Source organism: Glycine max, chromosome 11 (assembly GCF_000004515.6).
Source record: "Glycine max cultivar Williams 82 chromosome 11, Glycine_max_v4.0, whole genome shotgun sequence".
In the NCBI taxonomy this organism is placed as follows: domain Eukaryota; kingdom Viridiplantae; phylum Streptophyta; class Magnoliopsida; order Fabales; family Fabaceae; genus Glycine; species Glycine max.
Window position 1 is genome coordinate 37,207,979 of NC_038247.2, and position 16,270 is coordinate 37,224,248.

At 27.6% G+C, this 16,270-nt stretch overlaps 1 protein-coding gene across 1 annotated transcript; it reads left to right on the plus strand.

The window, feature by feature from the left end:
* Window positions 1–10,778: 10,778 nt before the first annotated feature.
* LOC102669838 (uncharacterized) lies at window positions 10,779–11,625 on the plus strand. Its single transcript, XM_006591736.1, has 4 exons — window positions 10,779–10,890; window positions 10,924–11,144; window positions 11,232–11,470; window positions 11,553–11,625. Exons 1-4 carry the CDS (start codon window positions 10,779–10,781, stop codon window positions 11,623–11,625), a joined length of 645 nt encoding a protein of 214 aa, XP_006591799.1.
* The last annotated feature ends 4,645 nt before the right edge of the window (window positions 11,626–16,270 follow it).

The following is a 16,270-nucleotide window of genomic DNA, read 5'->3' on the forward strand; positions in this document are numbered from 1 at the left end:
TACCTCAGTTTTAAGAGATCTGCATGACGATTTCTTTTGCCAGATGCATAGTAATTACTTTATTTATACATATCTTGAAGTACATTGTAGATATTGGATACTATACATTTCCTTAAACAGTAAGGAAATCTAGAGAGTAGACTCTAGACTAGATACGTAGAATAGAATGGAATAGAAATGGTTATTTAAGTGCTTTTTATTTTTCTCATTCCGCAGTCACCAATACCAGCGGCAACCAACTTTTTACTTAAAACTTACCGGGATTCATGCCTTTTTTTTTTTTTTTAATATTAATATCAATAATAAGATTTTATAACATTATGAATCGTTTTTTGTTGCAATTCGCCAACTTTGTCCAGCGTCACATATTGCAAGTGAGCGGGCCCCACGAAAAACAGCTGGATATCATGTATTTATATATATATGATCACCAAAAAGGTTAATTTTTAACACGGTCTTGCGGCTAAAGATTTCATAACTAATCTCATAATCTACTCTAGTATAAATATAAACATATTACACGATTCTAAATTTTCTTACATTACCCTTTTAATGATTTTATTAATTATGTAAAAAGTATTAAGCATTTTTACACATTTATAATATTAAAGTATTTTACTTTTCATTTAACATTTTTACTATATAATATTCATTTCACTTTAAAATATATGTTATTTTAACTAAGTGATGGGACACAATTGATTAATATATCAAAATTATAGTTAAATCATTTAAGTATTATTCGAATTTAATTATTGGTAAAAATATTTTTTTGTTAAATTTTATTTATGTTTTAGTTGAACTTTAAATTAGTTAGATTTTATTTTTCTGATGAACTGAATGATTAAAATGGAACAAAGATGTACCAAAATACATGTTTTAGTTTTTTTAACTTTTCCAACTGATACAATATTAACTTTTGTGACTTTTAATCTAAGTTGTAAAGAAGAAAAATCTTAGAAATTGAGAGAAATATTTATGGTTTTGTTATTACTGTATTTAAATGGAGATAAAGGTTAATTAAGTGGTTAAGATGAAAAAGGAAGAAAGTTGTAAGTTTGATCTTCTTTATTAATCAAAATTAACCAAACTAACAATTAATAGTATTTGTTAATAAAAAAATTGACTGTATTTAAATGCTGAGAAAAAAAAAGGAAGGACAAGTCGCCGTTATACATAATTGAATTGTCGGATGTATTGATACCTTAACTAACCTGATCCTGAAGTGAGTATTGTGTACTGATAAAAAAAAAAAGTGAGTATTGAGTAATGTCTTGTCTCAAACATAAGCAAACATGGATTTTTATTAGTCAAATTAAATTAATTTTAAAGTCATATAAAGAATAAATGTACACCCGGGTTAGAAGAATGCAACTCCAAAATATTTTATAGTGGATTAAGAGTTCCTTTGTTTTAAATCTTTTCTTGAAAAATCGCTTTTGTAAAATTTTATGGGTTGGTTTAAATTTTATATATAATAGAAAAATATTTATGATTATTTTCAAATTTTGCTTTGAATCTCTATAATAAAAGTATAGTTTCATTAACATTAATTTTATTTTAATGACGGACTCGTGGGATTTATTATTTAATTGAATATAGAAGTACTTTTTAAAAATAAAATAAACACACTTAAAAAAAATACTACTATACTGAAGTGGATTACATTACCCTTTTTCATAAAATATATTGATAGGTTAAAATGGGTTGAAACAATGTGAGAAAAATAAGAGAAAGAAAGACTTATATAAGAATATTACATTATCTATTATTATAAATTATTTTAGATATAAAATTAATCATTTTTCATTACATAGTACTATATGATTAAAGATTTTTTATATATTATAATGGGATAAAATTTACACAAAAGCTTATTAATTTCGTGTTGATACTTTAGCTCTCAAATTTGAATTGCTTTGGTCTTTCAACTTTTAACTTTAAGTCTATTTTGTCTTTTAGCTCATTGATAGTATAAAACCCACGCAAGGAGTATTTTATAATCACTGCAAAATGCAAAATACGAACAACGGCTTACTTTTAAGTTGACACAAGGATTAAATTGAACAAAATTTAAAAGATATAAGAATAAATTAATTTTTTAAAAATATAAAAAATGAAATTTAAGTATAAAACATAAGCTAAAACTCTAAAAGTATAATGTAGCTTATAAATAAAACAGAATACAGTCTTTTCTATCATTATCTCTATACTTATAACGGATTAGCATCATCAATGTTTATATATTCAAATTCATTTGATCATTCGGTACTGTCTGCCACTTTCTTTTTATGGGTATAAACATATATATTTCAGTTTTGAGGCTGAAGTTTCCTTAATTATGTTTTTTCTTAGTTTTTAAAGTTTTAACCCGCTTTTCCTATTTCCATCGACATCCATTGCGGCGCTACATTGAGCAACTTGCTTAGCTCTATAAAATTGACACAAAATGTAAATGAAAGTGAACGATTAAACGGCTACAAACAATTGATCAAACCCATTTATCATCCCAACCCAAAAAGAAAGAAAAAGAAAACAGCTTATAGAAGATTGAACTGCAGACATTTTCTTCCAACCATATCTAACTATGCATGTCCCACAAATTTGTTAATTACTTATTACTCTGACTATGATGACTATCTTTCCTTTTTGTCTTCTGAAAATGACGCTTCCATTATTCCAATTTGATCTTTCTCTTTTGCAGCCCTGCAGGGGTCGATCCCCTTCCATTTTTAGTTCTGTAATTTTACGAAAGGGGTGTTGATTTATTTCAGGAGTAATTTATTGGAGTTAAATGACTAAAGTCTCTTATTCAAATAAGATTTGAATTAATTAAAATAAAATACTAATTAGTACATATAATTAACGAAAATAAGTAGTAATAAATGGTTTTTGACAATAATTTCACCAGAATTGTCAAAGACGTGGTGGTGCACTCACGCTGTCGGCGAAAGGTAGACAGATCAGGTTGCTCTGGCGGTGCTCAACTGTGCCATGTTTGCAAGAAAATAAAAAGAAATACTTAAAAGAAAAGCTTTCCGTTATCCTGTACAGTAGTTAAATAAAAATAATATATAGATAAATAATTAATAAAGTTTAATCAAATAAAATAATGATGTATGCATGATTCACTTCATGGATTATGTCTATATTTAAGGTAAATAACTGACTGATTTTAGAATGAGAGATTATGCATATCTTATTTATATTTTAACACTTTATCTATAAGCAATGATTCAGTAAAAGAAAATACAAGCAATGATAAGTTTTATCATTCACTTGCTTGAAATGATTTAATTTTGAAATGTCATAATGTAAAATAATTATATCATCGTTCAACGCATAATTAATGAGTTTAATAATGCATAACATGTATTTCAGGAAAAAAAGAAATATTCAATGACTTGTAATGCATCATTGATTAATAATGGAAGAAATGGTTAGCAAGTTAGTTTGAGTGGAATTAAATTTAAATTCTTTAATAAATTTTTGAATTAGAGTATGTTCATGAAAAAACATAATAAAAAAGAAAATTTCAACTAAAAATAATTAATTAAATTTTTGGATAAAAATTAGTTATTGATATAATAAATGAATATTTTACACCTATAACATGATAAAATAAAATGCTATGAACAAATATTTCTGGCATACTATTTCAAATCTTTTTATAATTGATTTAAAATTATGTATATTCTCAATAAATATATTTAGTGAGTCTCATTTTTTTTACAGGTAGTGAGTCTCATTTCTAAGTCCTGTTTTGTGATCATATTCCTTAAGTAGGCAGACTTGATTGAATTTTAACAGATAATAAATTAAATAATGGGTTCACTACTAAAAAAATGAGTTTTAACATCGTCTTATTAACATCGGTTATTTGAAAACTGATGTTGTTAAGCACTTACAACATCGGTTTTCAAATAACCGATGTTAAATTAACATCAGTTATTTAAAAACTGATGTCGTTAAGCACTTACAACATCAGTTTTCAAATAACCGATGTTAAAATCACACTAAATTTAGTTTTAACATCTGTTATTTGAAAATCGATGTTGTAAGTGCTTAACTACATCGGTTTTCAAATAACTGATGTTAATATAATTTTTTTAATTATTTATATATTTTAAAAAAAATCATATATTGCGTTATTAATTATATTTTAATTTAAAAAAATATAATAATTAATAAACAATAATAAATTCAAAAGGTAAACATTTAAAAATTAAACTAAATTTTTAAAATGAATTTCGTAATTTTAATTTTATTATTTTATGATTATCATTTAAATATAACACATATTTATATAAATTATTTGATATTAGTTAATTTGAAAAAAAAATTGTTTTTAATAATAGAGTTTAACTTTTATAGAATTTTTATAGAATGTTGGTAAAAATAATTATATAGTAAAAAAATTAAAATTTATTATTAATATATTATTATTTAATTATTATATTTGAAAGAAAATGATATTTTTATTATTTTTAAACAAATTTTTCAGAACAAAAATAAAAATATTTTCATGAGATATGGAAATTATGTTTTAAGTCTTTAAATATAGAGTTAATTATAATTCACATGTAATTTATTTTTATTATATTTGTCATTTTTTATTATTTTTAACTTCATTTGTTAATTATGTGAATTTTTTGTTAATAAATTTAATAAAAAAATTATTTAGGAAAGAAGAAACAAAGAAAAAAAAATTATATTTAAATAGTGATGAATATTTTTTGTCAAAAGTTATTTTAATACTCAATTAAATATTTTTTTTTTAGATTTACTTAATAAAACTTTAAATTTTAATTCACGAACTAAGTTTGAGAACATGAATAACATATTTGGTCTGGTAACCACGACACACTCAAATTTAGTATGATTATCATTTATGAAATGATTATCACCGAGTTCTTATTATAAAAAAGTCATCCCTATTAATATTTAATATTGTATTAAAACTTAAATTTAAAATCACTAGTTAAATTAAAACAATCTTATTAATTGATTTATATACTTAGTAGCAAACAAAAATTGTTACAATTTTTTTATAATATCAATTAATTGAAAAATATTTTGATATAATTTTTAATATAATTATTACAGAAATTTACGATACTATAACTTACTGTCAAAAAAGTCATAGAATGTATGCATACATTATTTATTTGATTAAAACGTATTTTTCGTTCATCTATTTTTTAAAAACTATAGTTTAGTAAAGGTATATCCTAATAAACATTAACAATTTTAGGACAAAATGAATCATAAGATAAATTCATTTTCTCTATGTGTGAGGATGGAAGAAAGTGACTATCATATATATATATATATATATATATATATATATATATATATATATATATATATATACACGTCAATCAATTAATGAGTTGAAAAATAATAAAGTAAAAACACAAGATAATGAATCTTAATAATTTTCAGAGTAATTTTTAAAGAATAAAACAAATTATTTAATCACATTTCTTAAAAAATTTGAATGGCATAAAAAAAAATCTCGTATTGTATTAAGAATACAAATAATAAAATTTAATGATGATATTTTAATAATGTAAAATAATTTAATTTTATTATTTAACCATAAATTAATATTGATATGATTTCTAAAATAATTTAAAATTCATATACCATATAAAATTATGTACACAGCTAATGCATAGTAAATTTTCTAAATCATAATAGTTTTAGAAAAAGTGTATTAGATAGTACCAACACTCCAAGGTACATCCACGCATCTATATAAACTCCGAGTTCATGATTTTTGTTTTTTTATTATTTAATTTATTGATTTATTGCTAGCTGCGTGAAGTGCACCTAACTAACGGGTTGATATGAATTTTATTAAACTTGGGGAATATACTATTGGGATTTGAAATGTTTAAAATGCTTGTTTGATATTTGAAATTAATCATAAAATTGAAATTAGATTTATTAATTTAAATTTATATAGTTGAAACTTGAAAGTCTTTAAAAATCAAAATTATAATTTAATATCACGATTTTATCAATTAATAAAAAAATATTAATTTTAATTATCTAGCTGAAAGTCTTTAAAATCAAAGTTATAATTTAATATCATGATTTATCAAATAATAAAATAATTTTTTGACGTTCTTTCTAATTCTTACTTATGTTTGTTTCAGATTATCAAGAATTGATTTTGAAGAAATATATATATTACATTAAAAATTCTTGTAAGCATTTTACTAATTTTTAAAAAGTTTTTAAAATTTAAAAAAGGTTATCCTATGTTAGGTTCAGTTGGGTTTACGTTAAATAAGACCCGAAACAATTTATAAAAATCATGGTGTCCAATTTTTGTCAAACCAAATTCTTAAATTGGGCCTATACGTTATTTCTCCTGTAAAACCCTAAACCCTCAAATTGGTCCCACAATTACTGCAAGAGTAGTATTCACAAATTCAAATTTAATACCTCTCCTCGAAGAACTCAGGTGCGCTTCTCTTTCCCCCCTCTTCTGTTGTCTTTTACAGTTTTTAGAATTCATTTTTATATATTACTCTGCCATTTGCTTTAATTTAATTTTTGTTTGATGTTCTCCGTAATTCATGAAAATGTCGCATGTTTTCTTAATTGTGGAGCATTTTGGGGATATCCCCTCCCTGGTTGCACTTGAGGTGATTATTAGGAGAAAAGCACGTGTGTGTTTTTCTTGCTTATTGTTTATTTTATTTTTTCAACAATTTGGGGTGTGTGAATTAAAATGCCTCTATAATAGGAGATTCAAGTTGACCAACTGTTGAAATTCTGGGGTTATATGGGAAAAGGAAAAATTGATGCCACTGACGTGTTTAGATTGTAACAATATATAGTTAAATTGATGCCAACTGTTGAAATTCTGGGGTTATATGGGAAAAGGAAAAATGTATCCACATGATTTATAACAATATATAGTTAAATTGTTTTTAAGAGTAGTAGAAATAGAAATTACGTTAATAATAATATATAGTTAAATTGTTTTTATTGGAGTTGCAATTATTTTTATAAAATATAATTGGAAAATCTACGTTAAGCCCAAGCTTAATAATATTTATAGTTAAATTACGTTAATAATATTTATAGTTAAATTACGTTAAGTTGATAAGTTGTAAAGGAAAGTCTACTTTTTTTTTTCAGGCACGTTAAGTCCAAGCTCCTTAACTTTAGATAAAAAATAATAAATTATTGGAAAAAGGATGATTTTGTTGAATTGATCCTGATAGACTTTCATTGCGTATAGAAGAAGTTTGAATTGAAAAATTCTTTCTTCAACAAAAAGTTCCCTTCCCAATTCCTCCATCTCTCTTTCACAAAAAAAGTTCTTCTCACCGCAAACTTTCGTTCCTTAGCAATTCGAAGAATGGTAGTATGATTTCTGTTCAAATACATTTTACTTGATTGATCCATTAATTTGTTTTATCTTAACTCTTCTAGTTTCTGAAGCTAAAACAAAAATTAAAGATCATTTTCAGCAATAAAAATAATTGAAACTTAATAGAATGAAAGATGAATTTTTTTTATAGATAATAGTTGAAACCTTGTGCGCAGACTATGGTGGATAGGATTTTCTTGCTATCTTCGAATGGGCTAGTCACTTGTTTATTAAAGTTTGCATGTGGGTAGGAAGGTTGCTATTAATTGGATGGTCTTCGATGGTGCAGAATTGTGATCTGGTTGCTATTAATTGGATTTCATAGTTGCTATTAATTGGATTTCTCTTAGCACCTAGCATTTTGCTTGAGAGAATGAGTGGGGCAGTCTGATGGTGAGTGTCTTTCTTAAATCAGTGAAAGTAGAGTAAATAATGTCATTTGTAGATAGAAAAAAAAAAAGGTCAATATCCTATTATAATTATAATTTGACATATACGTGATATGGTGCAGTAAAAAAATATACATAATATTTTTTTTTTGGTGCTGATATATATGATGTTGATTTTTTTTCATCAATAATTAATATTTGTTATTCTATCATATAAAGTTACTTAGTTTAGATAAATTTATCCTTAATGATATAATTAAATATTAAAATCATTTTTATTGATATAATCTTTATCTGACAGAAAATAAAATATTAATATAAATATTATGAACTAGGCTAACAATCTAACATACTATATTAGTAATATTTATTATTTAAAATACTTGTAATATTGATATACATGAAGTTTTTGCTAACAGAAAGTTTTATTAATATATATGCTATGCTATATATACTATATTTTATTTGTCAAAAAAATAGTTTATTTTTTATGAAATAAAAATTATATTACCTAAAACTGATCTAACGCATATGAGAATTTATTTTTAATCATACACCTAGAAAAAGAAAAGAAAAAACCTCAATCGCATAACAAGGACTTTAATATGCATAAAAAAAAAGTACTCTAAATTATCGCGTTTCTGGTTACACTTGCCCCACGGTTTTTACCCGATTCATTTTATGCAACACGATTTCTACAAAGAACAAGAAACTTGCTATCTACAAATGACATTATTTGTGGATTTTTCCACAAATATGTTGCTCTATTTGTGGATTTTTCCATAAATGATTTTTCCATAAATTATGTTAGCCACGTAAGTAAGAGTTTGGGTGCAAACAACACTGTATCCTTTCCGCCATATTATCCTTTATTCTTCTTCAAAGTTTGAGTGTAGCATTCATATTGATATCTGTTTTTCGGAATGATGATTGATGTAGGTGTTCATTCAGTTATTTATTTGATTCTTGTTTTCATTTTGGATCGTGCTGCTCATCATCACAGGTACAAATGTTTGTTACCAATGAATATTTTTATTACGTGTTCACTGCCATTAATGACAATTGATATATGCTATATAAATTGTGTTCATGATGAATGAACCTTAGATTCCCGTTTGAGATTGGATGCAATGATTCTTGCGGATAGTTTGCATTAATCATTGTATTTAATCTTGAATTGTCCGTTTGGACAGTTTGGGGAGACTGATATTTTTATGGTAGATTCATGTGTTAAGGTTAAAATTATTTTGTTTAATTTGATAAATTTCGGTAATGCATTTCTAGTTGTTCTCTGGGTGCATACTTGATTATCGGAAAATTAATTTCACCGATTTCATGTTGTGTACTTGGAGACCAATGTGAAATGCTGCCAAAATTTTGTCAAATTTAACAAAATAGAATTAACCCTGATGTATGAAGCTACCATAAAAGACGGTCTTCCCAAATGGGATAGGGCCACACCTATAATAAAAAAGTGAGATTTTCATGCATCGAATAACTTTGAGAGTATGACCGAGTTATTACTTAGATGGATCGAAGTTGGATGAATGAAAGTCGCATCAGCCCAGAATATGAGAAAGGCGTCGAGCAATTCTTACAATTTGCTTCAGAAAGAGGTCAACCGGATGAAGATGAAAAATATTATTGTCCTTGCATCAATTGTTTGAATGGAAGACGACAAATACTGGATGACATATGAGAGCATCTATTGTGTGATGGAATTAAGAGGAATTATACGACGTGAATATGGCATGGTGAAATGACAGACATGCAGAGTGGGCAGCAATCCGAACCGTTTGATGTAGAAATGGGAGATCGCTTGAAGGATATGATTCGTGACCTTGGACAAGAGTGTTTTCAGCAAGCACATGCCCCTATGTATGATACATTACAAACTGATTCAAAGAAACCTTTGTATCCAGGGTGCAAGAATTCGTTGACGCTGTTGTCGGCAGTTTTAAGTCTGGTTAATATCAAAGCCAGATATGGATGGAGTGACAAAAGCTTTAGTTCACTGCTTCAAGTAGTGCACGACATGCTTCCAGAGGAAAACACATTGCCTAAAAGTTACTATCAAGCAAAGAAAATATTGTGTCCCATGGGTATGGAGTTTCAGAAGATTCATGCTTGCCCGAATGACTGCATATTATACAGACATCAATTTCAAGAAATGTCGAAATGTCCTAGGTGTGGGGTATCACGGTACAAACTCAAGGATGATGAGGAGTGTAGTAGTGATCAAAACTCAAACAAGGGCCCCCCAGCGAAGGTGTTGTGGTATCTTCCGATCATTCCAAGGTTTAAGCGTATGTTTGCTAATGGAGACGACGCAAAAGACCTTACATGGCATGCAAATGGGAGAAACTGTGATGGAATGCTTCGTCATCCGGTTGATTCCTTGCAATGGAAGAAGATGGACCGTTTGTATCCGGATTTTGGCAAAAAGGCAAGAAATCTTAGGCTTGGACTAGCCACTGATGGAATGAATCCATATGGCAGTTTAAGCACGCAACACAGTTCGTGGCCAGTTTTGCTAGTGATTTACAATTTGCCTCCTTGTTTGTATGAAACGAAAATACATGATGTTGTCTATGATGATAACGGGCCCAAGACAGCCAGGAAATGACATCGATGTTTATCTCAATCCCTTGATTGAAGACCTTAAAAAGTTGTGGGACGAAGGAATTTTAGTGTTTGATGGGTTTCGAAATGAGACATTTAATTTACGTGCAATGCTTTTTTGTACCATTAATGATTTTCCAGCATATGTGAATTTGAGCGGTTACAGTGTTAAAGGCCATCGTACATGCCCCATTTGTGAAGAAGACACAAGCTACATACAACTGAAACATGGAAGAAAAACAGTTTACACTAGGCATCGACGTTTTCTTAAACCTCATCATCCTTACCGACGATTGAAAAAAACATTTAATGGAAGTCAAGAGCATGAAAATGCACCGGTACCGTTGACTGGCGACCAGATTTTCCTGAACCTGATGCAATCACAGAGACTCGCACTGCCTCCTGAACCTGATGTTGGTCCTTCAGCTGCTCGTGTCAGCACAAAGGAGAGTTGTGTTGATCCCTCAAGAAACGATCTAGACACCGGTGACTAATACAAATGTGGGTTGTATATTGAAGAATATCCTTCTCGCCTGGTTGCCCTGGGAAGAGTTTATGAGAGATCCAAAACCATTCACAACATTCCTTTGCTGCATGATCAAGTTAAGGTTGGTGTTGAGGAGATTAGAGATATAGATGCTCCCATTCCTGTACTCACTAAAGAGGTTAAGGTCATGGGACAGGCTCTTAACACATTCCTTGCTTGGCCGACACATCTAGTCAAGCGTTTATCAGAACAGGTATTTTAGTGTCATTAAATGCTTATTTTTCCAATTAAAATGTTTACTGTGATTAAATTATGTCAATTAATTATGTTGGATAAACAGGGAGCTGTGAGACCCGCGAAACCTGCAGATAGGCCGGATGATGAGGTCGATGATCCGCTATATCTAATGACATTGACCATTCCACAGCTTTTTCTGAAGCCATTGCAGGTTATGTGGGATGCTACCTTGTTTGGCCTGTTTAATGAAAACTTTCCTTTGTACATAAAGTATGAAGATCTGTCTGAAATTGCACATGGTGGTCAATGTCTCAGCATATCTGTTATACAGTTGTGGATTCTGTAAGTTAATTTAGATTATTGTTAGTTACCTAATTTATTGTTTTACCTTCATGCATAATTTACTTTGTGTTAACAACAATAGGCATATGACTGAGACAAGTATGCGAGCTGGGAATATCGATGTGTATGGATTCCTCGAGCCACAGTCTATCTAGAGATCTGGCCAATCACAATTTGAATCAGAAAATTACATTAAGAACTGGATGCAAAATTCAAAACGGGATGTGTACCTAGGAGCCTACTTGAATGGGTAACTTAAACTCAACAAATGAATTTAAATAATGTATAATAGTATAATAACATATATTGGTCTCCACTGCAGTGCACATTGGCAAATGGTCGTCATTTTGCCTAAGGAAAATGTTGTCATTTGGTTTTGTTCGTTGCATAATAAGCCAGACAACTACCTCAAAGGCATAATTAATAGGTCAGTGTTGTTTTTTAATACATTTGCATTAGCATTAGTCAGGTAAATCAAAATTTTAAATGTACAATAAGAATCTATGTTTGTATTCAATAGTGCTTTGAAAGGACTTGACGATACTCAACAAAGTAAATCCAAGCCTCCTGCTAGGTGGATTGTTGTTAAAGTAAGTTATTTAAACAATATGTTTTCACTTATATTTTAGTATTGTATAGACTAATTTGTACTGAACGTTGCATATCTAAATTTCATAATGTATTTAGTGTAATAGACAAAAAGGAAGCACTGAGTGTGGGTATTACGTCATGCATTGGATGTCAACTATAATCTTAGGAAATTTCCAGAATAATTGGGAAATGGTAATTTTTAATTCACCAAATTTCATATTATTATGATTGCTAATATATTATTAACTTATGTTTTATTATATCATGCAGTATTTCACTGATCCTAGACCATTGGAACCAGAAAGATTGAAGGCGCTTCGCAACCAGTGGGCAAAGTACTATTTGAAAGTGAAAAATGAAACTTAGGATGTTTAGACAATCTTGTAATTGTAGTTTATATTTACTTGGTTAATTTACAATTCATGTCTCAACATTAAATATGTTTTAAATTCATAGTAATTAGTAAATTTCTTATTGAATTTTCTGGTAAAAATTGTTTCAAAACAGAATGAAAATTATATGTTGTGTGGTCTGATTTTAAAATTTGCAGGTTATTTTTGGAATTTATTGAAAAAATAGACATCATGTTAAAAAAAAAATTTCTAAAACAACATCGGTCTTTAAAAAAACTGATGTGAAATGTTACTAACAACATCAGTTTTTTTAAAAATTGATGTTAAATGTCACTTACCTCAACATTTTTTAACATCGGTTTTTAAAAAAACTGATGTTGTAAGTAACATTTCACATCAGTTTTTTTAAAAACCGATGTGAAATGTCACCTACAACATCAGTTTTTTAAAAACCGATGTCAAATATCACATTTAACATCAGTTATTTTAAAAATCGATGTTAAATGTCACTTACAACATCAGTTTTTTAAAAAATCGATGTTGATTTATAGATTTATAACTTTTTTTTTCCATAATTCATATCATATAACATCGCCTATTTAAATAACCGATGTTAAATATCACTTACAGCATCAGATTTTTAAAAAACCGATGTGAAATGTTACTTACAACATCAGTTTTTAAAAAATCGATGTCACATGTCACATTTAACATTGGTTATTTAAAAAACCGATGTTAAATGTCACTTACAACATCAGTTTTTTGAAAAATCGATATTGATTTATAGATTTATAATTTTTTTTCCATAATTCGTATCATATAACATCGCCTATTTAACTAACCGATGTTAAATATCACTTACAACATCAGCTTTTTAAAAAACCGATGTGAAATGTTATTTATAACATCAGTTTTTAAAAAACTGATGTCACATGTCACATTTAACATCGGTTATTTAAAAAACCGATGTTAAATGTCACTTACAACATCAGTTTTTTAAAAAACCGATGTTGATTTATAAATTTATAATTTTTTTTCATAATTCCTATCATATAACATCGCTTATTTAAATAACCGATGTTGTATTTATTAGTTAACATCAGTTTTGAAAAACCGATGTTAATGATACTACTTTCCACATCGGTACTTTCAACATCAATTAAGAACCGATGTTGAAAGTCTTAAATAATCGATGTTAAAACCTTATTTTCTAGTAGTAGTTAAAGTTTGCTAGAAACTACATAGTGTATATCTTACATTTTTTTATTATAATAAGAAAATCTTCCATTGATATGTATTTATTAAATTATAAAAAATATATACATAGTTTGATAAACAAGTGGTAAATCTGTTCAAAATTTAAGTTTATGTCTTTGGTCTGTCAAAGAAAAAAGTTTGTGTTTAATTAAACTTCTGTGACCTTAATTTTAGGTGATCTTCGATTTTTATAATATTGATTTAAGTTTGAAGGTATAGAATCTTTTATCGCAGAGACAAGTTTATACAAAACTTAAGTAAGACTAGTTGAAAGAATTTTTTGTGAATTTTATTTCGACGTATTTTATCTCATATATATATATACACACACATATATATATATATATATATATATATATATATTTATATAATTAAAGTATATATTATCTTAATTACTAATTTATTTATTGTACCCTTAATTTATTACATAGTTTATTAATGAGAATTCTCCATGTATGTAGATGCATTGACCTATTAATAATACACGTAGAGGTGATAAACATGAACTATTCGTTAAGTAAAAATACTCAAATTTAATTTGGACCTTTAAAATCATCAAAGTCCAATGAAAGTTGAGTTATTTTAGATTTTTGATAGGTTAAATTTTTGGAGACTAAACCCAAATCGAATTATGATTAGACCAGATTAAAAAGACACATTTAACTTAAACTCAAAATTTAATGTTTCAACGATCCATTTTGTCAAAGTGTTAAAACTAAAAATATGTAAATATAATTTGTAAAAACAAGTTTATACTTTGAAGTGTGAACAACACTTACATTTAAGAAGAACAAATTGAAGTTTATTAAACACACGAACAAAATAAATAGTTGCAAAATTTAGAATCAAAATATCTGGTCATTTGTTTATTGTGATTTTGATGATAAGGATAAATGAAGATCTGGATGGATGAATAACTGTAAAGCGAAAGATGATGTATTCCTAGCCAATGATTATTTGACCCGAAGAACAGTCGAAACGTGTTAATGTTGATAGAAATCAGTGCATTGGGTAGGTTTGCCAATTTGTTGGCAAACATGCATGTTTTGTGGCGAACTACATGGGAAATGGGAATCGATCAACTTAGAATCAATGAATGAATACTATAGGCTAGCCGCCATCTCATTTTTTTTTTCCCTTCACGAAATTGTACTAGTTGCATTTGCATACATATAACGTGTAATTGTGTAAATCATGCTGCAAAAATGATTCAATCATAATATTAAGAAACATTTACTGTGCTATTGTGTTTTCATAATTATCTAAAAATTCCTTATTGGTTTTTAATTCAAACACATAATATAAAGTTGTCTTTATTTCCTCAAACAGTAATCGCATTTCACTCAAACACATTTACTATGCTATTTTATTTTTTCATAATATAAAAAATTATAAGTATAATAGCAGTATTCTTCTTTTCGCCATTCAAAGAAAGATAATGTTGGAGTCAGCCGTCAGGGATACCTAACTTGGTCCCATGATTCATGACCCGTAGGATCAAGCAGAGGATAATATATATCCCCGTCAGAGTTGTAGTAGATGAAGTGATGAACTAATAGTTTAATGGATAGAGATGGCATGATAAGAGTCTCTTTCTTTAACTTTTTTTCTCACCAGAAGTAAAAGATAGTATAGTCGAAGTTTGGTATCTAATCTTAGGTTCTCGTTATCAGATATTGGCCCATTAAATATTAGGAATTTTCGGGTTTTCTATGTACCCTTCAACATTAAATGTAGACATCGATTTAGTTAGTTGAAATTTCAACTGTTATTTATTATATTTGTGTATCCTTTTTATTCTTTAGTCGTCTTTGAGTCAATGTCTGTATGTATTTAGTCTCTATGCGTTACTAATGCTTGATGCGAAAAAACTATGCATTTTTTGACATTCTTTGATCGCCTTTGAATCAAGATACACACATATTTAATTTCTTTGTGCCACAATATTTAAGATTGAGTGACTATGTATCTGATTCTTATTGGATTGATGTGTTTAAGATTTATTATTGGACCCAAATATGATATTAGTATACAATTTATTTTAAATCTAAAAGACCGAGAAGATGATATTTTTAAGTTATGTTTTATTTATTCAAAACACAACTTAACCAAAGAAACAATTTCTATAATGAAATAGATAAATTAAATTTTGATTGAACTTTTTAATAATTGAAAATCTAATTAATTTTTTTACAACAATTAAAGCTTAAAGAACATGATTCAACTTTTTAACAATTGAGGGATTCAATTAATTTTTTAAAATAATTAAAAGATTCAATATAACATTTTAATAATTAAGGAATTTAATTAAATTTTTAATTATAATTAAAAAAGTAAATTATATAATTAAGCCTAAAATTTATTAAGAGTGGGGTAATATTTTTTTAGATTAGAAAATGACAATAACATAATATAATATTTATACATCATATTAAAGTAAAATGAAAACTTAGTGGGACATATGCCTCACTCCCTTAGGCATAGATCCGTCCCTGGATATTATCTCCAAAGTGTTGGCATGGGTCACATATTCTTTGACTGGTAAATTCTCCATCTGTAACTTGTTCATGTCACTTGGCTTCATAATTCAAATGCAGCC

What these genes read in the sequence shown, in the direction of transcription:
- LOC102669838 (XM_006591736.1), top strand. Translation starts at nt 10,779, where the DNA reads ATGCAATCACAGAGACTCGCACTGCCTCCTGAACCTGATGTTGGTCCT. An exon ending in AAGAAACGATCTAGACACCG is followed by an intron (nt 10,891 to 10,923) that starts GTGACTAATACA and finishes TGTATATTGAAG; the next exon opens with AATATCCTTCTCGCCTGGTT. An exon ending in TCAAGCGTTTATCAGAACAG is followed by an intron (nt 11,145 to 11,231) that starts GTATTTTAGTGT and finishes TTGGATAAACAG; the next exon opens with GGAGCTGTGAGACCCGCGAA.